The following is a 27139-nucleotide window of genomic DNA, read 5'->3' as shown; positions in this document are numbered from 1 at the left end:
ATCTTTGGATAATTGTATGGTATTTGAACAATCTCAATAAAAATGAAAAAAAAAAAAATTCTATACAGCCTCATTTGGAAGGTGAAAAGAGTTACTGATAAATTACAATAGATTAATGCTGTCTTATATTTGGCTTTGGAAGGCCAAAAACATTGTCTTTGGACCACAAGCCATGAGAATGTAAGAGGATGAAAGGCTTCCCTATTGAATCATAATGTCTTCCTTTCCATTTCTGCTGCTACAGCCCTATCACAATCTATGACATTTTAAAACAATTTTTATTGTGCAATATATACACAGAAAAGTGGTAACCTTCAAAGTACAATTTAACAAGCTATTATAGAGCAAATACCAAAGAATGTTGTGGGTTACAGTTCCACCATTTCAGTTATTTCCTTCTAGCTGTTCTACTACCCTAGAGACTAAAAAATATATGTATTTATAAAGATTCAGTATTCATAATCCTTTGTTAAATTCTATCTTGTCTACTGCTACCTCTCCCTCTTGTTTGATCACTGTCTCAATCTTCAGGGATACCTAGGCAGTGACCACCCTAACTTGTTCATATTGAAAAGGGGTGTCAACGTTATAGGGAAGGGGGATGCATCTGGTTGATGTTCTTGAAGAGTTTGTTACCTGTGGGTTTTGGGACGTATCTGGCATAGGAACATTCTGAAGGACTTAAGTTTCTAAAAAATAAACTTAGCGACTGAAACTTTAAGTCTCAGATAGGGACACGGGTTTTCTTTAAGATTTTCAGGACAACTGTTGACTTGGGTTTGGCATACTGTGGCCATGTGGAATATCTAGCTGAAGCCTGCGTAAGAGTAACTGTGAGGATAGCTTCTCGACTCTATCTGGAATCTCTTAGCCACTGAAACCTTATTTTGTTACCTTTCTTCCCCCTTTTCGTCAAGAAGGCATTCTCAATTCCTCGATGCCCGGGCCGTATCCCACACTGCAAGAAGACTCACACCCCTGGGAATCATGTGCCATGGAGGGGAGAGGAAAATGAATTTATTTGTAGAGGGCTTAGAGAGAGAAAGGTCGTATCTGTAGAATATTATTTGGCCATACAAATGAAGCTATGTGATACACTGCAACACAGAAGAACTTTAAAAACATTATACTAAGTAAAACAATCAATGTACATGAGAACCAATATCCCATGATATCACTTTTAAGAGATGACCAGAAATAACAAATTAACAAGGATAAGGAGTATATTAGAGGTGACCAAAGGATGGGAGGAGAGGCATAAGGGGACTGCTTGATTGAGGGAAGATAATCATACTGGTAATTATAAATGCCAGTACTATCATACTGTATTTGTTGGTATATACCTCCACTTTTTATTTCCTACAGGTTCTAAAATGCAAATGTATAAAAAATAATGATAAATCTATGGTTTTGGACATATAATATATAAATATAATTTGCGACAAGTACAACAAAAAGATGAGGGGGAAGGAGAACACTGGAACAATGCCTATAAATACTACCTGAAGTTAACCTGGTATCAAATCAAACGTGAGTGTTACAGACTTAGGATGTTAAATCTAAATAAATATGAAAGGAGGCAGTAATAGAAGATTTGAGGGACATAAACAGTACAAGACTTACAATGACAAAATAGCAAAATGGCAGATGAAAGTCCTCCATTACCAGTAGTTACATCAAATGTAAATGGATTCAAGCTTCCAGTCAAAAGGCAGAGATTGGCAGAATGGGTAAAAAGCTCGAATTCAAAGACAGCAGGCTGAAAGTGAAAGGTTGAAAAAAATACATACACTTTGCAAACAGTAATCGCTTTCTTTTGAAAAGATTTTTGAGAAGCTATACTAAAATCAGATTTAAAGACTTTAAGTCAAAAAGTGTTACAGGGGACAAATTAGGAACCTATATATTGATGAAGGAATCAATTCAAGAAGACGTAACAATTATAAATACATGAAGCAAGTATTGGCAGATTTGAAGGGAGAAACAGATGGTTCTAGATTAACAGTAGGAGACTTTAATCTATCATTTTCAATAATGGATAGAATATCAGGACAGAAGTTCAATAAGGAAATAGAAGACTCTAAACCAACTAGACCTAACAGACATATATAGAACACTTAACCCAACAACAGCAGAATACACATTCTTCTCCAAGGCACATGGATTATTCTCCAGGACAGATCATATATGTTAGGTTACAACACAAAGCTCAATAAATTAAAAAACAATGAAATCATACAATGTATCTTCTCTGACCACTATGGAATGAAGCTAGAAATAACAGGGAGAACTAGAATATTTGCAAATATATGGAAATTAAACAACACACTCTTAAACAAATAATGGGTCAAAGAAGAAATCACAAGGGAAATTAGGAAATACCTTGAGTCAAATGAAAACAAAAGCACAACATACCTTAACTTATGGGATGCAGCAAAGCCAGTGCTGACAGGAAATGCATAGCTCTAAATGCCTACATGAAAAAAGATTTCAAAGCAGTAACCTAAGCACCCATTTGGAAGAACTAGAAAGAGTAAACCAAACCCAGAGTGAGCGAAAGGAAGGAAGTAATCAAGATTACAGCAGAGGTAAACGAAATAGAGAATAGAAAAACATCAGAGAGAATCAAGGAAACCAGTTGGTTCTTTGAAAACATAAACTGGCAAACCTCTAGTTTGACTGACAAAGAAAAATGAGAAAGGATGCCAATAACAAAAATCAGAAATGAAAGGCAGCTTTACTACCTACCTTACAAAAGTAAAAAAACTATAAGAGGATACTATGAACAACTTTACTCCAACAAATTAGAAAACCTACAGGAAATGGATAAATTCCTAGAAATACACAACTATTAAACAGACTTAAGAAGGAATAGAAGATCTCAACAGACCAGTATCAAATAAAGAGACTGGACAGTAATTAAAAATCTCCCAAGAGAAAAGTCCAGGGCCAGATGGCTTCACTGGTGAATTTCACCAGTCAAAGAATTAAATCCAATCCTTCTCAAATTCTTCTAAAAAACTGAAGGGCAATGAAGATTTCCTAATTCATTCTATGAGTTCACCACCACCTTAAACCAAAGCCAGACAGACATATGAAAAGAAAAGAAAATTCAGACCAATATCCCTTATGAATATAGATACAAAAATCCTCAACAAAATACTAGCAAACTGAAACCAACAGCACAAAACAAAATGATTAAATACCATGATTAAGTGGGATTTACCCCAAGAATGCAAAGGTGGTTTAACCTTTAAAAAAAAAAAAGTTATGTATCACAATAAAATGAAAGAAAAAAACCCACATGATCATTTGAATTGACACAGAAAAGGAATTTGACAAAATCCAGCACCCCTTCTTGATCAAAACACTACAAAATATAGGAATAGAGGGGACTTCTTCAACATAAGAAAGAACACATATGAAAAACCCACAACTAACATCATACTCGATGAAAGATTGATAACAGGGACCTGGACAGATGTTTGTACACCAATGTTCAGAGTGGCATTATCCACAACAGACAATAGGTGGAAGTAATCCAAATGTTCATAAGCAGATGTATGGATAAACAAAATGTGCTACATACATACAATGGAATGTTAGCCTTAAAATAATGCATAATGGGTGTAGAATTTCTTTTCTGGGGTGATGGGAATGTTCTGATAATGGATGGTGATGAAGGCAGTGAAATACTGTGAATATGTTTATCACTGAATGGTTTGCCTGGAAATGGTTGAGGTGGGAAAGTTTATGTTATATTTACGTCTCTACAGTTTAAAAAAAAAATCAACTAAAAAGACAATGACAATTAAATGCAGTATATTATCGTACACTGGATCTGATACAGAGGGGAAAAGGCTCAAAAAGACATTATTGGAATATGAAAAAATTGGAAAACAGACTGTAAGCTTTACATCAATGTTAAAGTTCTTGAACATGTTAACTGTAACTTAAGATGGTTACTTTAGTGAATATCCTTGTTCTTAGCAAATGTAAAGGATGTGGTCAAGGAACATGATATATACAACCCATGCTAAAATTTTAGAAAGTAGATAGATAACTGACAGAAAGAAAGACAGAGACAGACAGACAGACAAAGATAGAGGGAGAGACAGAATGATACAGCAAATGTGCCAAAATGTTAAACTGGGAGATATGGGTATCAAGGGGAGTGCATGTTCTGTAAGAAGTTTTGAATTACTGTCCTATAGTTTGAGATTCTTTCAAAATAAACCTTTAGAGGGCAAAAAAAAAAAAAAACCAAAAAAACAGAAGCTTTGCTGACGGACTGCAAGCAAAGTTCTTCCCCTCCCAATTACATAAAGTGTCTAACTAAATATTCAAATAGTATAAACAATTGTGGCTATGAATGGGATTTCTGAAGCCAACTGCTTGCAGAGGGCTTTTGTGTTAATGGAGTTAATTCATTTTTCCTCAATAGCATCCCTTCAGTATCTCATCAGATTCACACAAAAATGCATAAAAACTGCCTTTAAATAATAAACGATGAGTAGATACCCATCGTCTTTAATCCTTTCCAGTCCTTCCAATTTTCCTTTACAGTCCTTCTCCCAACACCCACCCCCACTTTCTGACTACAGAATAAAAATAACTTCATTGATTTTTCAGGTTGCATATTTTAAAAAGATACATGCTACAATGAAAAATATACAAAATCTAAGTCACCTCAAATGGTTAATTCTTCATTTGCATTAATGATCATAGTATGAGTTACTCCCAGATAACAAGTGACCTAAAGAGTCATGCTAACTGAGTAATAAAAGACATATTAACATTTCAACCCTAACGTTTAAATTAAATGCAGACAAAACTTGGCAACTGAAAATACTTAAAATTTTTAGCATTACAAGCCCTTGAATCCTAATGCTGAAAAGTAAATATACTAACAATTGATCCTCACCAACTTCAGGAAAGGTTTAGTTTTTGTTGGGGTTTTTTGTGGCATCTGTATGCATGGACTTCTAAACTTTACACACTTAATATTATGACCCAGATCCAAATATTTTTCTAAAATAACTTTTATCAAGATTATTTTATTGATTTTTAACAAAGTGCTCTTGGAAACATGGAAAACTACAAATCAGATTTCATTCCTTTTGTTAGGTAAAATTATCAACGACTACAGAACAGTTGGATGTGGGCAGTCAGCCCTATATACAGCACAGCAGATACCCATGCACATGATCTAAGCTGGAGGGATTCTACAAGAAATATACCTAATGAGGTCACAGTGCTGAAAATTTCTGCCATCAGAATCACCCCTTTAGGTTACAGCATTATTTGTTAAATTGTAAATGTTTACTGGGATTACACATATAAAAAGAAATGGTTGACTTTTTTTTAATTTATGGAGCATGAGCATAACACACTCAGTAAACATTTACTGCTCATTGAAAATAAGGATATTTAGTGTTATTCCTTCAATGAAAGTAAGTTGTTTAAAGGTCAAGTAATAAAGGGTTTAAATATTCCAAGTACTAGCACATAGAACTTACCTCCAAAACGTGACTGGCTCTAAGCACTGAATGTCCATCAGCCTGGACTGATATCACCTGACTTGGAGACTGTGACAGAATGCTTAAAGAGCTAGCAGAAGCCTAAAAACAAAAAGAAAAACAACAGCACTTTTTTTTTTGTCTAAAATTAAATGCAGCCAAAATTTATCACAATAGCTCTCCCCAAGAGATAACTACTATGTACTTAACAGTTGATAAGCAAACTGTGGGTACCCCAAGGTTAGTGGTAGTTTTTTAATCACTTAAAAAATGGCAGAGCTCCTTTATAGGAGCCTAAAGGTGTCTGGTGCCTTTACCCTCAACTACTGAAGTAACAACACACCTTACAGATGCTTGTTGAGGTCACAATTAAATTGAATAAAACTGTTTTAAAGTGCAATATGAAAAAGTTTATTTTTTACATACAAGTTTTATAATGTGAACACAGCTTAGCATTTTAAAGGTTGCAGTTAAAACAAAATCTCTTATGCTCCATAAACACTTGATTTTGATGCTCTTACCCTAGACTGGTCAAGAATTTGAAGTTTTTCCCATACTATTTTGTCACTTTCAGATTTTTTCCAAGGATTATTATTCCTTTCTTCAGAAGAGTCTTTTTCTTTCTTCTTTAAAGCAACCTGTTCATCTGCAAATAATGTCCTTTTTTTAAAAATGTACAAAAACTGTAAATAAAAATTACATGAACAATAATGACCTTCTTAAAGAGTACAGATCTCAATGCAGATCTAATCAAAAAAATTTTTTAGGGAGATTAACTCATAACGAAGAGAAGAATTTTAGAATGTGGAGTAAAAGAAATGATTTAATCAGAACCAAATTTAAGTATGGCACAAATGAACATAAAAATGCTTATTACCACAAATTATCATTAGAACAATTTCAGTCAGAGTAACTAACATTGAGCTAATTATTCTGAGGTTCTACTTTAATGTTATATTCATTCAGTAAGACAAGTAAAAGCTAGGACTCTGGAGTCAAGAACTCTGAGATCAAATCCAAGCTCAATCACTTCCTAGGTATATGACTATCGGCAACTGCAGTTACCCTCTCTAAACCTCGATATCTTCCTCTGTAAAATGGGGGTAATAATGCCATCTCAGTATAGGGCCTAGCACAAAGTAAATATTTAATAAATATTAACCATTATTATTTATAACTGCTGAAAAGTAAAAAATAAAACCATGTGACTATAATAACTAAGGCCCAAATCCCTAATAACTATTTTAAGAAACTACAAAATTCAGAGATGTGAAGATTTAATTCTAAGAAAATTAATGAAAGCATGACTTAGTCACAGAAACATGTGCTTTTCTAACAGAATCGAGTAAAAAAAAAATAGTTTTTTTAAGATACTGAAAACATAACATATTTCATTCATTTCCAGGTAGTTCAATATTTCAGAAGTAAGCCTGGTATTGTGTTTTGATAAGCTAAATTTGTGTTGAAGGAAAATATTTAGTCCAGAAACAGTTAAACTTCAAACTGTGATATAAATACAATCAGACCTCCAAATCTTCCGATACTGCTACTATTCTTCATTTTTCTGTTACCTTGATGCCCAACGTCAGTTCATTCTCTACTTCTGCTGCTTACCCCTTTTTTAAATCACTTATTACAAAAGGGTTACTGATTGCCTCACAGGACTTATTAGGCCTATCCTCATGCCTTTGATATAGTTATTCCTGAAAAATACAGCTTCTACTTCAGGTATTTTCCAAACTGCTATACCTGGATCCTAAATCTAGTACAAGAAGTAACATGACTTTCTCAGTTATTATCAATATTTCAAGACCCTAACAGAAAGTAAAAGTTTTTCTGTTATAAGGTCCACAAGATCACAAGCTGTCAAAAAGCAGTAAGTTTGTTTTTGCAAGGAATATACTGATTAATATGTTGATTAGAAATTCCTGAATAAAATTAGAATATGAAATTTTTAAAAATGAAATCCATTATTTTAAATGAAACCATCTTTAAACCCATAATAGGATTTATGTAATGGGAAAATATAAAAAAGGAATCTTGGGAAATAAGAAAAGTTTAAGAACTCTGGTTTGAGCTATGGGGGGGGGTTCTATAATGATAATGGTGACACTAACACTCATCTCTGGCTTTTGGTGCACGCTGCTGAGTTCCAAACAAAAAAAACACAACCTAAGGCAATAAGAAACCACATGGTTCTTACACATTTACAGAGAACTACTCTAGCTGTCAAATGTTAATTAGAAAAAAAAAAAGATTTTTGATATCATCACACTGAAGGAAAGCTATAAAAATTACCTACCTAGCTCCTTCCTCCACTGGGCTTTTTTTGCTTCCAACAAACGTCTATCACATTCTCTTTCCCCCAGAGTACTGAATATGTCACCTGGTATCCATATATTCTCTCTATGGCAAAAACAAAACAATTAAAAGAAAACTTAACATTATACACTTCTACAAAGAACTTACTCCATAAATGTTAATAAACTTTCAAATGGCTCTAAGTCTTCAAAGTATTTCACATGAAGTAAAAAAGCTGTATCCCTAAGATAACTCCATAATAACAAATATGAGTTACATACATGGTAATTTCCTGTTCACACTGCTTAGATGTCTCTTGACGTTTATTTAAAACAGATTTATTTTCATCTGTGACAGTTAAAACAGCCTCAGTTTCTAGTAGTCCCATAATGTTCTCGTTCTTTGGCTGATTAGGAATACTGTTTAAATGTAGATTACACTGACCTAAAAGGTAAAAATGCATGTTTTAAAATTAACATTAAATGATATCTACTACAATACCATATCTTGACATACTGCTATACAGTTTAAAGAAGAGTGTTACACGTTACCTAATTTATTTCTCACAGTAATTCTTGAGGTGGGTATTAAGAATTCCCTTTTGGCAACAAAGAAAACTGAGGCTCAGAAGTTAAATGGCCTGCTCATGGCCATCTCCATACAAGCTCTTGCATGAAATAAGGAAGAAAACAAATTAAACCTACATTTACTCTTGCCAACATACGTTTACAAACAATATGAGTTATAACACAAACACATAACAATCTAAAGGGGAAAAAATGTTAATAGCTTCATGAAAACCTCATAACCTTGCCCCTATTTTTCTTGTACAATTGTGAAGTAAGTGGAAAACTATCATTGACTGTTGTCTCTACACCGTAGCTATAATATCTACACCTAATGTTTTACAGAGAGCTCATCTGCTTCACTCAAAAACTGTTCTAAAACCACCTGAAAGTGCTAGGTCCCAATGAAAAGAAAGTATACCTAATATGCAGGACATTACATGATTCAGCAAATTTTACTTTTAACTTTGTTGATATTCTCTGTCATCATACTTAGTAAGTATTTGGTTTTCTCCCTCTGAGTTAGAATTCTAGCCTTAAAAACAAAATCCAGCTCCCACATTTTACAAAGAAAAATCTAGACCAAGACAGGGCAAATAAATCCATCTTGAGTACTCTGGGAGTATATAGGAGATCCTGGAGGAGGAAAGGACTCCCAGAAGGACTGTTACTTTTTTTTTAATGAAATTTTATTGATACATTCATACACTATACAATCCATCCAAAGTATACAATCAATAGCTCATAATACCACATAGTTGTGCATTCATCAAGAGGAGGGAGTTACTTTTATCTTTATTTATTTCATTATTGCCTAATATAATTTTGATGATATATCTATCCCTCTTCAGATCCATAATCCCTTAGCTCAAAGCTGAAATTAGAATACTTTTAAAAACATAATATAATGCCTGAACTTATAAAACAGAAAACACATTACACTCCATTATTCCTTCCAAATCACTGGTTAAAAAGATAGTATTGGAGACTTCTGGGGAAGATGGTGGAATAAGGAGCTCTGTGACTCAGTCCTCCCACCAAAACAACTATTAAACAGGCAGGAACTGTCTGAAACAACTATTTTGAAACTCCAGAGACCAGATGAACACTGCACAGCATCCAGAGAAGAATGGAAAGAAGAGGCAGATAAACTATGGTAAATAACTGTAAACTGCCCTCTCCACATGGCAGCTACTAGTGCCCATCCCCAACTCTCACAGCAGACCACTGTGGAGTCTAGGCCCTGACTAGCTGCTGGTGACAAAAAGGGACATAAAAATCCTTCTCCCCAAGAACAGGGGTGGGCACAGCAGATCACATGGCTTTTGATCAGAAATTTCAGATTGCTGGTTCCTGGCTCTGAGGGCAACTACTGTTTCAACCTGCCCTGGACAAAGGCAGCACTGACAGCTATTGTTTCAACCCTCCACGGACAGGGTGAAGGTAGCAGAGATTTAAAGATGCAGCGCTTGCTCAGGGCTGCGGAGGACAGTTAGCTGAAGGGCTGCATTTGCTGGAAGGCCAGGAAGGCTGAGCGTCAGGAAGCCAAAGGAGAAGCCTTTGAAGCCCTTCCTGATTCCCTAAGAATTCCCTATAGAACAGATTCTTTCTGTTTTATAAGTGCAGGCATTGTATTAAGTTTTTAAAAGTATTCTAGTTTCAGCTTTAAGCTGAGGGACTATGGATCTAAAGAGGGATAGATATATCATAAAAATTATATTAGGGAGCTGATATGCACCCCATTCTTGGGTCTCTGGCCCTGTTTCTGGGTGACATCCCCTCCCAAAAACTGCCCTCGAGGCAAAAGCAGCAAGAGACAAGGAAAGGACTGTAAAAAACCCATAGAGGACAGTCTGGGACAAAGGCTACCAGTGTCAAATATCTGGGAGAGGGAGGTCTGTCTCCTGAGAAACAGAGCAGATAACGAAACTCCTACCAACAGAAATGCCTAAACAACTAGCAACAAAATGCCCAGTGCAAGACAAGAGGCCCAGAAAGACAGAGAAAACCCTGCACATTCCATTTATCTAGAGTAGACCTCCCTGATAGAAGGGCTGAAGCTCAAGAAAATCTTTCCTATCACCAGCTTGCTACAAAACCAAGAAACAGACATCCCAGGGAGTAAATCCAAGAGTTACTATTTTAAAATATTAAAATATATAGTGTGCAACAAAAAAAGCACAAAACAACAGGAAATGATGGCCCATGCGAAAGAAAAGGATAAAAATACAGAAACACCAAGAAGAAAAGAATGTGGACATACCAAGCAAAGCCTTTCAAAATTTATCTTAAAAACGCTCAAAGAGATGAAGGAAACTACAGAGAAAAAACTAAAGGATATACAGAAAACAATGAATGAACAAAATGAGAGTCTAAGTGAAGAGACAGAAATTTTAAAAATGAGCCAAACAGAACTACTGGAGTTGAAGACCGCAATAACTGAAATGAAAAAATGCCCAGGAGGGTTTCAAGAACAGACTGGAGCTGGCAGAAGAAAGAATCAGTGAACTAGAAGACAAGACATTTTAAATGAGTCAGGCTAAGGAGCAGAAAGAAAAAATAAATACTAATAGTGAAAATAGCCTAAGACGCCTATGGGACATCATCTGTAGACCAATATACACATTATTGAAGTTCCAGAAAGAGAAGAAAGGGCAGAAGGAACAGTGAAAGAAACAATGACAGAGAACTTCCCAAATTTGGCAAAAGATGTGAATATGCACATCCAAGAAGCTCAGAGAACAGCAAACAGGTTAAACATGAGGAAAACTACTTCCCCACCCCCACCTCACCCCCATGTATTGATTACACTCTCAAATGCAAAGAACAAGGAGAGAGTTCTGAAAGCTGCAAGAAAAAAGCAACATGTTACATACAAGGGAGTCCCAATTAAATTGACTGCCAACTTCTCATCAGAAACCACGGAGCCATGAAGGCAGAGGGCTGTAATACTTAAAATGCTGAAGGAAAACAACTGCCAGCCAAGAATTTTATATCTGGTAAGACTATCTTTAAAAAACGAGGGAGAAATTAAGACATTCTCAGATAAACAAAAGCTGTAACTCCACTTCTTACTTCCCACAGGTGCTAAAATGCAAATGCACAAAAAGTAATGATAAATCTAGGTTTTTGTACAATGTACAAAGATATAAGTATTAACAAGTACAAAAAATACAGTGGGGGGACAGAGGAGTACAGGAAAAGTATATGTGCATGCTAAAGTTAAGTCGATATCAAACCAAGTATGATTGCTATATATTTGGGATGTGGAATTTTAACCCCCTGGTAACTACAAGGAAAAAAGTTGAAAAATATATCCAGATAGAAGTGAGAAGGCAGTCAATATGGAACAACACAAAAAAGCAAATAAATACAATAAAAGCAGGCTTTAGTGGAAGTCAGGGACAAAAAAGTATAAGACTTACAAAGGCAAAATAGCAAAATGGCAGAAGAAAGTCCTGCACCGTTGGTAGTGACTTTAATTGTAAATGGACTACTCTCCAGTCAAAAGGTAGAAATTGGCAGAATGGATTAAAAAGCATGACCCAACTACATGCTATCTGCAAGAGACTCACCCTAAAGTCAAAGATACAAGTAAGCTGAGGGTGAAAGGATCAAAAAAATATATACAATGCAAAGTAGTAAACAAAAGAGAGCTACGGTGGCTACAGCAATATTGGATGAAATAGACTTTAAAGCAAAAACAGTTAAGAGGATCAAAAATGGTCACTACATACTCTTAAAGGAACAATTCAACAGGAAGATGTAACAATTATAAATATTTATGCACCTAACAGCAGAGCCTGAAAATATGTGAAGCAAATACTGACAGATTTGAAGGGAGAAATCAGTGGTTCTACATTAATAGGAGACTTTAACACACCACTTTCAATAATGGATAGAACATCTAGTGAGATGATCGATAAAGAAGTACAGGACTTGAATGATGCACTAAAGCAACTAGACCTAACAGACATATATAAAACACTGTGCCCAACTAAAACAGAATACACATTCTTCTCCAAGGCACATGGATCATTCTCCAGGATAACCCATACCCTTAGATCACAAAACAAGTCTCAATAAACTCAATTCTGAAATCATACAATGTATATTCTCTGATCACACAGACTGAAGCTAGAAATCAATAAAAGAGGGAGAAACAGAAAATTCACAAATATGTGGAAATTAAACAACATAATCTTAAACAACCAATGGGTATTAAGGAAGAAATCAGAAACAAAATTAGGAAACAATATGAGGCAAATGAAAATACAGCATACAAAAACGTATGGGACACAGCGAAGGCAGTGCTGAGAGAGAAATGTATGGCTCTAAATGACTACATTAAAAAAGAATGACTTCAAGTCAAAGACCTAACTTCAAAACTGGAAGAACTAGAAAAGAACAAACTAAACCCTAAGTGAGCAGAAGGAAGAACATAACAAAGATTACAGCAAAGATAAATGAAATAGGAAAAAAAAGAATCAACAAAACCAAAAGTTGGTTCTTTGAAAAGATCAATACAATTGACAAATCTTTAGCCAGACTGTCAGAGAAAAAAAGAGAGGATACAAATAACAAAAATCAGAAATAATAGGGGGACATTACTACCGACCCTGAGGTAATAAGGACTATAAGAGGATAATATGAACAACTGGATACCAATAAACTAGGTAACAAAGATGAAATGGACAAATTCTTAGAATCATACAAACTATCTACACTGACTGAAGAAGAAAAAGAAGGTCTCAACAAACCAATTACTAGGAAAGAGATTGAATTAGTAATCAAAAACATCCCATCAGGGGCGCAGCAAGATGGCGGCATAGAGAGGTGTGAAACTTGTCAGTCCTCTAGAGCAACTAATAAATAACCAGGAACAACCAATAAATACTCTGGAACAATTGTTGGGAGACATCCGTGAATGGACACACATCCTACACCAGTCTGCAATGGAGGGAACGCCTCAGACTGTAGCACAGAATCGTAAGTAAAGCTCTGCAAACCCGGAGCTAAAGCCCCTGCCCCTCGGACGGAGCAGGCTGAGCTGAAACACTGCCATGAGAAAAACAGAAACAGGCTGCAGGGAAATTAACTCAACCAAGCTCCAACTGCAGTTTTAATTAACACATTTGGATACTGAATACAAGCTACAAGCATGGAGCAGGAAGGGAAGCAGACTCCTTCCAGCACGGAGGAGACAGGGCTGATGGGGGAAAAACACATAAATAAATAAAAACAGAGACTTTTCAGAAGACTGGAGGACCGGACTGTGTCCCAAGAAAACTGAGGGGCTGAGGACTGGCTCTGAAAAGGGGCTTTTGCTCTGTTTCCATTTTTTTTTCTCTCATTCTAAGCAGCCTATTAGAGAAAGTCTCAGGCATCTTCAATTCTGTGGTAACACAGTGCCAGAAAGACAAAGGAGGAATTCAAATGGAGAAGATAACTCCCTTGAAAGTGTATCTTCCCTAAGAAAAGGGGGTAGGATCAGCTCAGATGGCTGCTGTCCCTCAGAGAACTCAGACCCCAAGGCCAGGGGGTAAACAAACAAACCAGAAACATCTGAAGCTTGGCTTCTGACACTCTCCACCCCTTGAGGGTCCACTGTGAATTAAAGGGACCACACCTCTTTACGTGGGATGGTGGCGGGGGGGCGGGGCTTCAGGCTGACAAGCACCACCTGCATGACTGGACAGGGAAAGCAGAGTCTAGAGGCCTTACAGGAAAGTCTGCCAATCTTCTAGGACCCACCCTCAGGGAAACCTAATACTGAATACTACCTCCTCCTGAAACATGAGTTCCTCTGGTCTGGAAAAACCTGACTGGGACATTCAAGGACACCAGATGCCTAGACAACAGAAAACGAAAAACCACACTAGGAAAGATCAAGATATGGCCCAGTCAAAGGAACAAACTTAACTTCAACTGAGATACAGGAATTGAAACAGCTAATTATTAATCAAACAAATCTCCTAAATCAATTAAAAAAATGAATCCAAAGGTCGATTCAACAAGTTGAGGGAAGTTATGGCAAGAGATGAAGGATATAAAGAAGACACTAGGCGAACACAAGGAAGAAGTCGAAAATTTGAAAAAAAAAAATTGGCAGAACTTATGAAAAGCACAACACAAGAGATGAAGACACAATGGTGACATAGAGCAGCAGATCTGAAGAGGCAGAAGAAATGATTCATGAATTGGAGAACAGGACATCTGAAACCCTATACACAAAAGAACAGATGGGGAAAAGAATGGAGAGATATGAATGACATCTCAGGGAACCAAGTGACAACATGAAGCGCATGAATGTATGTGTCATGTGTGTCTCAGAAAGAGAAGAGATGGGAAAACGGTCAGAGGCAATAATGGAAGAAAAAGTCACTGAAAATTTCCCATCCCTTATGAGAGACATAAAATTACAGCTCCAAGAAGCGCAGTGAACTCCAAACAGAATAGATCTGAATAGACTTATGCCAAGACACTTAACAATCAATCATCAAATGTCAAAGACAAAGAGAGAATTCTGGAAGCAGCAAGAGAAAAGTGATCCATAACACATAAGGGAAGATCAATAAGACTATGTGCAGATTTCTCAGTAGAAACCATGGAGGCAAGAAGGCAGTGGTATGATGTATTAAAGATACTGGAAGAGAAAAAATCACCAATCAAGAAGTTTATATCTGGCAAAACTGCCTTTAAATATGAAGGAGAGTTTAAAATATTCTCAGACAGACAATGAGAGAGTTTGTGAACAAGATTATCTGCTCTACAGGAAATACTATAGGGAGCACTACAGACAGATATGAAGACAAGAGAGAGAGGTTTGGAACACAATATTGGGAGATGGTAGCACAATAATGTAAGTACACTGAACAAAGATGACTGTGAGTACAGTGGAAAGAGAAAGGTTAGGGACATGTAGGACACCAGAAGGAAAGACAGAAGATAAAGACTGGGACTGTGTGGCTTAGTGAAACCTAGAGTGGTCAATGATTGTGATAAAGTGAATAAATATGTATTTGCATGAGGGAGAACAAACAAATGCCAACTTTGCAAAGTCTTAAAAAGGGGGTGGTATTGGGGGAAAAACACAATCAACACGGACTAGAGTCTACAGTTAACAGTAACACTGCAGTGTGCTTTCTTTAATTGTAACAAGAGCAAAACACCAAAGCTAAATGCCTATAGGAGGGGGACATACGGGAGTGGGTTATGGGATTCTTGGCATTAGTGTTGTTGTCTGACTTTTTAATGGTATTTTATTTTATTCCAACCTTTTTTTTGTGGCTTTTTAGTTGGCATTTTTTTTTCTTTCTTTTTCTTTTCCTTTTGTCTTTTTAACATTTTCTGCCTCTTCCTCTTTCTTTATGGCTGTATTTTATCTTACTTTTCCTTTTCCTTTTATCCTTTTTATTATTCTGTTTCAATTCTTTCTCTGAGTAATGAATATATTTAAGTGCTAATTGTGGTGATGAACGCACAATTACATGATGATACTGTAAACAACTGAATGACTGTATGGCATTTGAATATATCCTTATAAAATTGCAGGGGAAAAAAATAAAAAGAGGGACACAAGTGTTGGGGAGAACTCGGAGAGAGAGAGATGTATGTATTCACTGTTGGTGGGGAAAAACAATGGTGAACAATGTGGTGGTTCCGTAAGAAGCTAGCTATGTGGGTGTCACAAGGTCCTGCAACCCCACTATGGGGTATATGATTGGAAGATCTGAGACCATGGACACAAACAGACATTTGCACACTGGTATTTATGGCAGCAGTATTCACGATTTGCAATGGATGGAGGTCATCTAGGGTTACACTGACTGATGAACAGAATGGTGAACTGTGGTGTATACATTCAATAGAATACTGAGCGGCTAAAGAAGGAATGAAGCTATGAGACACGCAACTAGATGAATGGATTTTGGGGACACCATTTTGAGTGAAGCACTCCAGAAACGAGAGGACAAACTTTATAATGCCACACTAATATGGACTAAGACAATGTGTAAATTCTGAGAACTGAATCTTAGGGCACACCTTACCAGGGGAATGCTTATTGTAATGGTCCCTAGATTGTAAGCTCTTACAGCAGTCATACCTATTCCTGAGTGGTAATGTTATCTCTAAATCCTGAGATGCTGAGCTCCTTGTGTATAACCTGGTCGATCTCTGGAACTTTTATCTGTGTGACACATGAGACTCGGAGCTAGAATTTGGCAGCTATGAATGTCAATATTACCCTATAAGGCTACTGTTGCAAGAGTTGAAAAAGAACTCAGTCCTCAATTAGAGATATGGATGAAGTGGATATGGTTATGTAAGAAAAGGGTTAAATTTAGTTTTCACATAAAGGAGATGTGGAATAGGGGAAATAAAAAGTAAACACAACTAGCACAAACTGACTCTGCGATTAGAGGGAAAGAAAGGGCCTCTGACGTAAGCCTAGAATTAATGTCAGCTCCTTATTCTGAGTAAAAACAAGTAACAACCAAGGTCACAAAAATGTAAAGGAATATGAGGTGTAATCAAAGGCGGGGTAGTCAGCTCTCTCAGATAAACTGTAACCTCTGGAGTACCCAGCCAATGGGAAAACAGGGGAGGGTCTTGCATATTAGACTTAGGAAATATATTGTGCTGGTTTCCTTTGTTCAGAGTGCCAACCATTCCCTTTTCTTTTGGTTGTGTGCCCGCTCTTGCAAGAACAAAAATAAATTTCTTTTCTCCTCCACAATCGGGTGAGCCTTTGTTTTCTTCCAGGTACAACTCTGTTTCTAACAGTTAGGACTAAGGCAAATCAGACCCAAGGGTAAAGGACGATACTGACTGGGTTTTAGAACTACAACTTTTGTGTGAGACCAAGGGAGAAGATATTTATTTGGTGCAGGATCTATATTCTCTGTAGCATACTGGATAATTTAACCTGTATGATCAGTTTGTTTGAACACCACAGGTGCATGGTGCTGTAAAAGGGAAGTGGGACTTGATGAGTTTGTACAGGCTGGAGTGAAATCCCAACACATCCCAGAGTGATATGGGCAGAGTGTAAAAGTGTTTTTGCAGGGCCCCCAGAGGAACTGGGGAAAAATGCAGAGGTGTTGGACTTCCCCTCCTGGGTTACTTCTGATTTTACCACAAACATTGAGGATTGCTAATTTAGCACACCAAGCTGTCAATCTGGGAGAGGTCCCCTGCGAGACTAGTTGCTGCAAGGGAGAGGCTAAGCTTACCTATAATTGTGCCTAGGAGTTCCCCCCACCCCCAAGAGCTTTTGTGTTGCTCATGTGGCCTCCTCTCTCTCTAAGCCCACTTGTCACATGAACTCACTGCCCTCCCCTCTACGGGTGTAAATCCCCCTGACAATGCAGGAAACAACTCCTGGGGACAAGCCTGGACCCAGCACTGTGGGACTGAGAGGATAGTCTTGACCAAAAGGGAGAAGAGAAATGAAACAAAACAAGGTTCCAGTGGCTGAGAGATCTCAAATGGAGTCAAGAGGTCACTCTGGAGGGTATTCTTATGTGCTATATAGATATCACCTTTTAGTTTTTAGTGTGTTAGAATGGCTGGTAGGAAATACCTGAAGCTATCAAACTGCAACCCAGTGACCTTGATTCTCGAAGACAATTATATAACTTTTTAGCTTGCACAGTGTGACTGTGTGATTGTGAAAACCTTGTGGCTTGCATTCCCTTTATCCAGTGTATGGACAGACAAGTAGAAAAATGGGGACAAAAATTAGATGAAGAATAGGGTGGGATGGAGGGGATGGAAAGATACAGGTGCTCATTTTTGCATTTATTTTTATTTTGGAGTAAGGAAAAGGTTCAAAAATTGATTCTGGCAATGAATGCACAAATGTATGATGGTGCTGTAAATAACTGATTGCACACTGTGGATGACTTAGGGTGAGTGAATTTATCAATAAAACTGTATTTTAAAAATGTAAATGAACAGTGGTGGGGAAGAGGGAAAAGGGATGTTTTGGATACTCTTTTTAGTTTAATTTTAATTTTTATTTTTTTGGAATAATGAAAATGTTCAAAGATTGACTGTGGTGCTGAATACACAACTATATGACAATACTGTGAACAACTGATTGTACGCTTTGAATGACTGTATGTTATGTGAATAAAACTCAATAAAATTGCATTTAAAAAAAAACCTCCAAACAAAGTAAAGTCAAAGACAAGATGGCTTCACAGATGAATTAGATCAAACATTCCAAGAAGACCTAACTCCAATTCTGCTCAAACTCTTCCAAAAATTGAAGAGGAGGGAACACTCCCTAACTCATTCTACAAGGCAAACAGCATCCTCATACCAAAGTCAGATAATGATACCACAAGGAAAACTATAGATCAGTATCTCTTTTCAATATGGTTGCAAAAACCCTCAACAAAACATTAGCAAACCGAATCCAACAGCATATTAAAAGAATTATACCCCATAATCACATGAGATTTATCCCTGGTATGCAAGGTTTTGGTTCAACATAAGAAAATCACACACATTAACAGAATGGAGGGGAAAAAAAACACATGATCATCTCAATTGATGGAGAAAAGGTATTTGACAAAACATAGCGCCCTTCTTGATAAACATACTTACAACACTAGGATAGAAGAAAACTTCTTCAACATGATTAAGGGCATATATGAAAAGCCCACAGCTAACATCCTACTAAATGGTGAAAGACTGAAAGCTTTCCACCTAAGATCTAGAACAAGGATGCCTGCTTTCACTACTACTGGTCAATAGAACTGAAGAAGTAAAACTACCTCTATTTCCAGATAACAAGAGCCTATATCTAGAAAAGCCAAAGGAATCCACAAGAAAGTCACTAGAGCTAATAAATGAATTCAGCAAAGTTACAGAATACAAGATCAAGACACACACAAATCAACGATGTTTCTATATGCTGGCAATGAACAATCCAAAGAGGAAATTAAGAAAATTCCATTTATAATACCAACTAAAAGAATAAGATATTTAGGAATAAATTTCACCAAGGATGTCAAAGACTTGTATACTAAAAACTGCAAAACACTGCTGAAAGAAATTTAAAGGGACCTAAATAAATTGCAAGATATCCTGTGTTCACAGATTGGAAGATTAAGTATTGTTAAGATGTCAATACTGCCCAGTGCACAAATTCAATGCAATGTGCCTATCAAAATTCCAGCAACTGTTTTTTTGCAGAAATGGAAAAGCCTATCCTGAAATTCATATGGAATTGCAAGGAGTCCCAAACAGCCACAACAAAAAAGAATGAAACTGGGGGACTCATGCTCCCTGATTTCAAAACTTACTACAAAGCTACAGTAATCGAAACAACACGGTACTGGTATACAGACAGACAAATAGACCACTGGAACACAATTTAAAGTTCAGAAATAAACTCATACGTCGGCTACCTGCTTTCCAACAGGAGTGTCACGTATATTAGCTGGGGAAAGAATGGTCTCTTCAATAAATGGTACTGGAAAAACTGGACAGACACAAGCCAAAGAATGATGGTATACCCCTACCTCACGCCATATACAATAATAAACTCAAAGTCCAACTAGGACCTTATTATAAGAGATAAGACCATAAAAACTCTTAGAAGATAATACAGGGACAACTCTTCATGAGCTGGAATTTGGCAATCAATTCTTACATGATTTAAAAACCACAAGAAACAAAGGAAACATCAGATAAATTGGACTTCAACAAAATTAAAAACTTTTATGCATCAAAGGCCATTATTAAGAAAGTGAAAAGACGATCTACAGAATGGGAAAAAACAGTTGCAAGCCACTTATCCGGTAAGGGCTTAATATCCAGAATAAAAAACTCTTAAAACACACAACAAAAAGAAAAACCCAATTTTAAAAAAGGCAAAGGAATTGAACAGACATTTTCCCAAAGCAGATACACAAATTGCCAATAAGCATTTGAAAACATGCTCAGCATCATTAGCCTTTAGAGAAATGCAAATTAAAACCACAATGAAAGCCCACCTCATACCCATAAAGGTAACTATTATTTAAATAAACAGGAAATGAAAGGATGTAAAGAAACTCGTGCATTGTTGGTGTAAATATTAAACAGTGCAACCACTTCGGAAAGTAATATGGCAGTTCCTCAAAAAGTTAAATACAGAAACACCATATAACCCAGCAATTCTACTCTTAGGTATATACCCAAAGAAACTGAAAATAGGGACTCAACAGTTGCTTGTATGCTAATGTTCATAGCAGCATTATTCGCAATAGCCAAAAGGTGAAAACAACCCAAGTGTCTATCAACATACTGACAGCTAAACAAAATTTGGCAAATACACACAATGGAATATTATTCTGCCATAAGAAGGAACGAAGTTCTACAACATGCTGCAACATAGATGAACCCTGAATATATTATACTGAGTGAAACAAGCAAGGCACACAAGAACAAATACTGTTGCAAAATATCTAGAAATAACAAATTTGTAGAGAAAGAAAGTAGATTCGAGGTTACTAGGGAAAAGAGAATGGGGGAAAGGGGAAATGGGGAGTTGATAACTTAGTGGGTGTGCCAGTCTGAATGAATTATGTCCCCCAAAATGCCATTATCTTTGATGTAATCTTGCATGGGCAAGCATATCAGTGTTGACTAGATTGTAATTCTTTGAGTGTTTCCATGAAGACGCAACCCGCCCAACTGTAGGTGATAATTTTGACTGGATAATTTCCATGGAGGCATGATCCCGGCCATTCAGCATGGGCATCTATTAGTTTACTAGGGCACTATATAAGCTCAGACAGAAGGAGTAAGCTTGCTACAGCCAAGAGGGACACTTTGAAGAATGTAAAGGAGCCAAGAGAGGAACTGCAGTTGACAGAGACATTCTGGAGATGGTGTTTGAAAGCAGACTTTTGCTCCAGAGAAGCCAAAAGAGGACAAACACCCCAAGAGCAATCGAGAGTGACATTTTGAAGAGGAGCTGTAGACTAGAGAGGAATGTCCTGGGAGAAAGCCATTTTGAAACCAGAACTTCGGAGCAGACACCAGCCATGTGCCTTCCCAGGTAACAGAGGTTTTCCACACACCACTGGCCATCCTCCAGTGAAGGTACCCGATTATTGATGACTTACCTTAGAAACTTTATGACCTTAAGACTGTAACTGTGTAACCAAATAAACCCACTTTATAAAAGCTGATCCATTTCTGGTGTTTTGTATTCTGACAGCATTAACAAATTAGAACAGTGGGTACAGAGTGCTTATAAATATGGGGGAAAAATTAAAAATCCGGCACAGTAATGTAAAATCTCATGAATTCAAAATAGAACATGCATATTGATAAAACTGATATTCATTAAAACTTTAGAAAAATCTTACCTGTTTTCTCCTCCTTTCCATTCTCAGTCACAGAAATAGATCTATTTCCTTGGTTTACAGTCATCAAAATCTGTTGTAGTTGGTCTTGTGTTAGACACACTAAGCTGCTCTTCTTATCTTCAGCTGTGATGTTTTTGCCAGGCTTCTGTTTAGTTACTACATAACTATTTATGGTGTTCTTAGTCTTCTGTATATTAGGAGCTGTAGGTGGAATATTTTTTTTGATATGTAGACAGTCTTTATCTGCATACTGCTTGCAGAAATCTTTAGTGGGTGAAAAAGTCATTCTATTTTTTTCACCTTTTGTCACTGAGGTTTCTGAACCAATTCTCTTCTTTTGCAAAAGTTTTTCATTCCTGACACAAGTATTTTGCGTTGACTTCAGAATCTGACCAGTCTGTTTTGTTCTTAGAGGACATTTTGCAATCTTGGTGTTATTTCCCATCTGTTAAAACACCAGAAGCTTAATTTTTATAACAGCCCATGGAAAATCAACAAATATCTTTATTTACAGAATGACTTATCTATTACGTACGTCATTCTTCTAAAATTTTTTCCCTTTTGCTAATTTAGATGACATATCCACAAGAAACTAACACTTAACCTTTTCAAATCTTCACACAAAAGTTTCATCAACAACTGTAAATTATTCTTTTATTTCAGGATAATGAAGAATATAGAATAACTTTTATTCTAATTGTTACAGGGCATCTTCATTCTACTCCAGCTTAAACTCTCACATCATTCGATTGTATCACCCAAACTACACCTTTTCATTACAAGCCTCTGTAGACGCCTAAATTACTAATCCCTATTTTCCTTGAATATCTTACCTCATGAGTCACCATTCCTCTCAAACATAATTCTTAATTATTGGTCTTTCATGTCCTTATAGATCATTCTTTCAATATTCTGGCTGCTCATTTTCCTTAACTTTGTTCGTATACCTATGGCTTCCATATCTCAGTTATTCATTTCCATGATATCTTATATTGAATGTGTGACTACCCATAACTGCAACCCCTCCATATTCTCAAGTTCAAGGACTCCACAATGACCACCACCTCCTATTTTTTCTAGCACACTTCCTCTCATATCTCAATTCCTTTTGTATCTCAGTTTCAACAATTCTTTAACTCTGCTGGGATCTATAAACTGTTGATCCCACCACCTTTCTCTTGTCTTCACTTCACTTCTTACCCAGTTTAAATTCCACAATCAACCAAAATCATCTCTTCTATTCTCAAATCCTATGTTCTACTCTCTGTTACACATGCATGGTAAAATCCCAACTCTGGTAAAATCCAATGTGCTATCTATTCAATTCATGACCAAGAACATCAAATGGGTACTTAATGCCACCTGTTATTTACTCTCCATTTACTCTCACTCTTTTAGTAACTATTTCATATATTCTCCTCTCTCCCTAAACCCCTAATACATTCTCGCCTATCCTTATTCTCAGCTGAAGACCTTGTTTAATATTTCACTGAAAAATTTACAGAGAAGCACCTTCAGAAGAAACCTTAAAACAAGTTGCCACCAAAATCTATCTACCTACCAGCATTTGGACCCATAACAAACCGCCTGCCCTTCTGTTACTCATACATATTTCCACAAACCTCTCTCATTCTCAAGTATCTCTTTCTAGCAATCCTTTGCTTTCTCCTGATTCATCAATTTTTCCTTCTTTGCTAGATCACACCACTCTGCACACAAACATGCTATTATTTTACCATCTTGAACAATTCTTGACCCAATTTTCTACTCTCATCTCCCATAAGGCCATTCCAACTAGGCTTTTACCTATACCACTCCATCAAAACTTCTTTTGCTAAAGTTCACTTGCTAAATTCAGTGAATAGTTCTTGAATCGTCATCTTGCTTAACCTATTAGATGCTTGACACAGCTGATAACTCCTTTCTTTTTAAAATACTTTCTTTACTTTGGCTTCCAGGATTTTTACAATCCTATTCCTTCTCTTTGCCGGCTCCTCTTCTTTTCCCAGACTTCTTAAAGTACCAGGGCTCAGTCCCAGGATCTCTTCTCTAAATTCTGTCATTCACTTGGTAATTTCATCCACTCTAACACTGTCCGATGCCGATAATTCCCAAACTTGTATTTCCAGGATGGACCTCACTTCAGGTCCTAACTTCAGGCTCCATCTGCCTATTCAACACTTCTATTAGGGTTTTCTGTTAGACATTTAAAACTTGACATGTCCAAAACTAAACTTCTGAACTCCTTCCCACTCCTAAGTAACCTCTTCTACTTTCAGTCTTCCCATCTCAGTTACTCATACCAAAAATTCTGGAGTTATCCTTCACTCCTTCTCTTAATCCCCACACTTAATCCATCACCAAACCCTGTTTTACACCACCTTCAAAATATATTCTGGCCCAATCAAGATGGTGGAGTAAAACACTTCCTTCAGGGTTCTGTCCCCTCACAGAAACTTTGAAAACCAGGAAGAACTGGCAGACACATCTTTTTCAGGGCTCAAGAAAACAGATTAAGGACTGCAGTAAAAGAGCAACCAACAAATCAATAAAAAGACTTCTTAAAGGCAGTAGGATCTCTTGGAGCCCTAGCTGGCCCTCCTCCCTGCCTTCCCCCATCATGTGTGTGTGCTCCCAGTGCAGATCCCTGGATCATCACATGCTGGGGGCATATATACCTGGCCCAATCTCTCTGGCAGTGGCCTGAGGAATTTGCCACCGCAGAACTTGCTCTGCCTGATGAAGGAGGCTGAGAGGGCCCTCCTTAACAATGCTGTAGGAGAGCAGCAGTCAGGTCATGCAGCCTGGGGAAAGGGATTACTGGCTGTGAGACATACAATGCAGTGCCCAGGACCATGAGGAAACTGTTTCCTAGGGAAGAGGGGACGTCTTTATCCACATAAACAGGGTAGTTTCCAGGGCCACCCATGAGTGGCCAAGAAAAGATGCATGTGCAGAAAGGATCAGGAAAGCTATGGCCTGGAGCTAGTCTCTGAACTTAATATAAGGATAAACTCTGAAGGAGAGCGCTCACACAGGTGAACCTGCAAAGACTGGCAAAGGTGTTTTGTCCCCCCACCCCGCCTCTTTTTTTTTTTGTTAGCTCCTGGCATTCAAGGAAAGCTCCATCATAACACTAGCTTGTTACCAGCTTAAGGAACAGATGCCTGAGAGTCTAAATTCCCATAATAATATATTAAAATATCAAAAAGTCTAGGTTTTAACAAAAGGTTACAAAACACATAAAGAAACAGGAAGAGATGGTCCACGCAAAGGAGAAGGTTAAAGCATTAGTAACTATCAACGAGGACAAGCAGACCAGGGACATATCAGACAAAGACTTTTTTTAAATGGTCCTGGAAAAAAAAAAAGCATTAGAAGCAAGAAGTGGAAAGCAACGAAACCTGAAAGAGAAGGGAGCAACCAGTAGATACTGCCATGTACCTTGCCATGTGACAGAGGAGTCTAGGACTGTTGGCAGCTGGTTTTCTGGAAGAAGGATCAACCTGGCTACTGTGTTGGAAATAAACTGTAAAGGAAAAGAGTATAAAGAAGAAGATAAATTGGAAGGCTATTTTGGAAGTACTTGGACTAAAGTAGAGGTGACGTGATGAGAAACTGATAGACTGAATATGAGATTTCATTACAAAATGCTGGCTTCCATTGGGCCTGTGATCATCTAAAGCCCACATAAAAATGCACTACTGAGAAGACTTGTGCAGACTCTCACACATCTGAGCCTCATATACACAATGCAAAGAGTGTAAGACACACCCAGAAAATCAGGAGCTACTTAAAATGAAGTCAAAGAAGTTGTGGTTTGGAGTTATATGTACCCCAGGAAAACACATGCTCTTAAACTTAATCCATTTCTGTGGGTGTCAACCCACTATGAGTAGAACCTTTTGATGAAGTTACTTCAGTGAAGGTATGACCCATCTCAATCAGGATGGGTCTTAATCCTGCTAAAGGAGTCCTTTAGAAGCAGAATGAAATTCAGACAGAAAGCCATAGAAAGCCAAACGCTGAACATCAATGGAACCCAGAAGAAAAGAGAGGCCAGGAGAGGTCGCTTGGACCAAGGACCACCAGTCAAGAGCCCCAGAGTGCCATTTTTCAGGAAGAAAGCATTGCCCTGATGATGTCTTCATTAGGACTTTCTCTTAGCCTCAAAATCATGAGCACATAAATCTACATGGCTTAAGGTGAAACACTGCATGGTCCAGGAAACTAAAACAGAAGTTAGATGTAAAATGGATGTGATAACTTATAGGTAAAAATAAACTATATGTAACTACATATTAGTTACTATTATGTCCAAGTATGATGGAGTGGTTTGTGGTAAACCAATGCTTCCACCAAGAACTTTAAAAAACAGAAAAAGTTTAAAAATACTTATTTTAAAAGGCATTGGAAAGCTGCTGAAGAAACAAAACAAAAGGGACCAAGATCACACAGAGCAGAGAAGCATGGAGAGGTAACATGACACAGCAGCCACTTTTCTAAGGAGGCTTTGGTGAATCTGGTACAAGACAATAAGCTGAGAATCCAACCTTTGCGTAGGCTGTGCTGGAAAAATAAGTAATCAGCAGAGCATTTGGTGGTCCTGTCAGGTTGTAGAGACAAAACTGGAAATGAACGAACAAAATCTAGGTGAGAAGGAAGTGCCAAGCATTGAGTCTGACACAGAGCCCATTTTCTTTTCAAGATATTTGAAAATTCTGAAACTGCACAGACAGAAAGATTAAGAAGCTAAGGAGAAAGCCTCTGAACAGCAAAGTAGAAATTTGGGCAGTGTTAATCAGGTTGAAGAGACATGGATTAGAGGGAGAGGACACTCCCAGATAAACAAAAGCTAAGTTCATCAACAGTGAACTTGCCCTACAACCTAAAAGAGAGACTAACGAGTTCTGCAGGTTGAAAGGAAAGGACACCAGACAACAGATTGAAGCCACATAAAAAAATAGGTATCTCCTATAAAGGTAATGACCTGAATAAATTAGAATGCCAAAATAACAAAAAGATCCTAAATATGCTCAAAGAGCTAAAGGAAAACATGGACAAAGAACTCAAGGAAATCAGGGAAAAGATAGAAGGACAGATGAAAACAGACAGAATATCAACAGAGAGATGAAAATTATGAAAAGGAACCAAACAGAGCTGAAGACCACAGTAACACAAATTAAAAATTCCCTAGAGGGATTTAACAGCAGTCTGGAGCTTGGAGAAGAAAGCATCAGTGAACCTGAAGATCAGACAACTGAAATCATTCAGTCTGAGGAACAGAAAGAAGAAGGAATGAAATATAGTGAACACACAGCCTGAGGAACCTGTGGGACACCATCAAGCATACCAATATTCACACTGTGGGTCTCCCAGA

At 37.3% G+C, this 27139-nt stretch overlaps 1 protein-coding gene across 9 annotated transcripts in view; it reads right to left on the bottom strand.

Annotated features, from left to right (window-relative positions):
* Positions 1-27139, bottom strand: part of CCDC66 (coiled-coil domain containing 66) — a 91231-nt gene that overhangs the window by 34188 nt on the left and 29904 nt on the right. For 7 of the 9 annotated variants that reach the window (XM_037798623.1, XM_037798631.1, XM_037798638.1 and 4 more), the window contains exons 4-8: positions 21760-22204; positions 8102-8264; positions 7822-7925; positions 6041-6165; positions 5520-5621 (exon numbers count right to left, since the gene is read on the bottom strand). In XM_037798623.1, coding sequence (XP_037654551.1) covers positions 5520-5621; positions 6041-6165; positions 7822-7925; positions 8102-8264; positions 21760-22204 — 939 coding nt within the window. Of the gene's footprint in view, positions 1-5519; positions 5622-6040; positions 6166-7821; positions 7926-8101; positions 8265-21759; positions 22205-25203; positions 25304-27139 lie in introns of those variants that run through there. The other 2 variants (XM_037798637.1, XM_037798664.1) reach the window with 2 other exon arrangements.

This window comes from Choloepus didactylus, chromosome 1 (assembly GCF_015220235.1).
Source record: "Choloepus didactylus isolate mChoDid1 chromosome 1, mChoDid1.pri, whole genome shotgun sequence".
NCBI classification, from domain to species: Eukaryota; Metazoa; Chordata; class Mammalia; order Pilosa; family Megalonychidae; genus Choloepus; species Choloepus didactylus.
The sequence above is the reverse complement of the archived record's forward strand: the minus strand, read 5'-3'. Positions and strand labels throughout refer to the sequence as shown.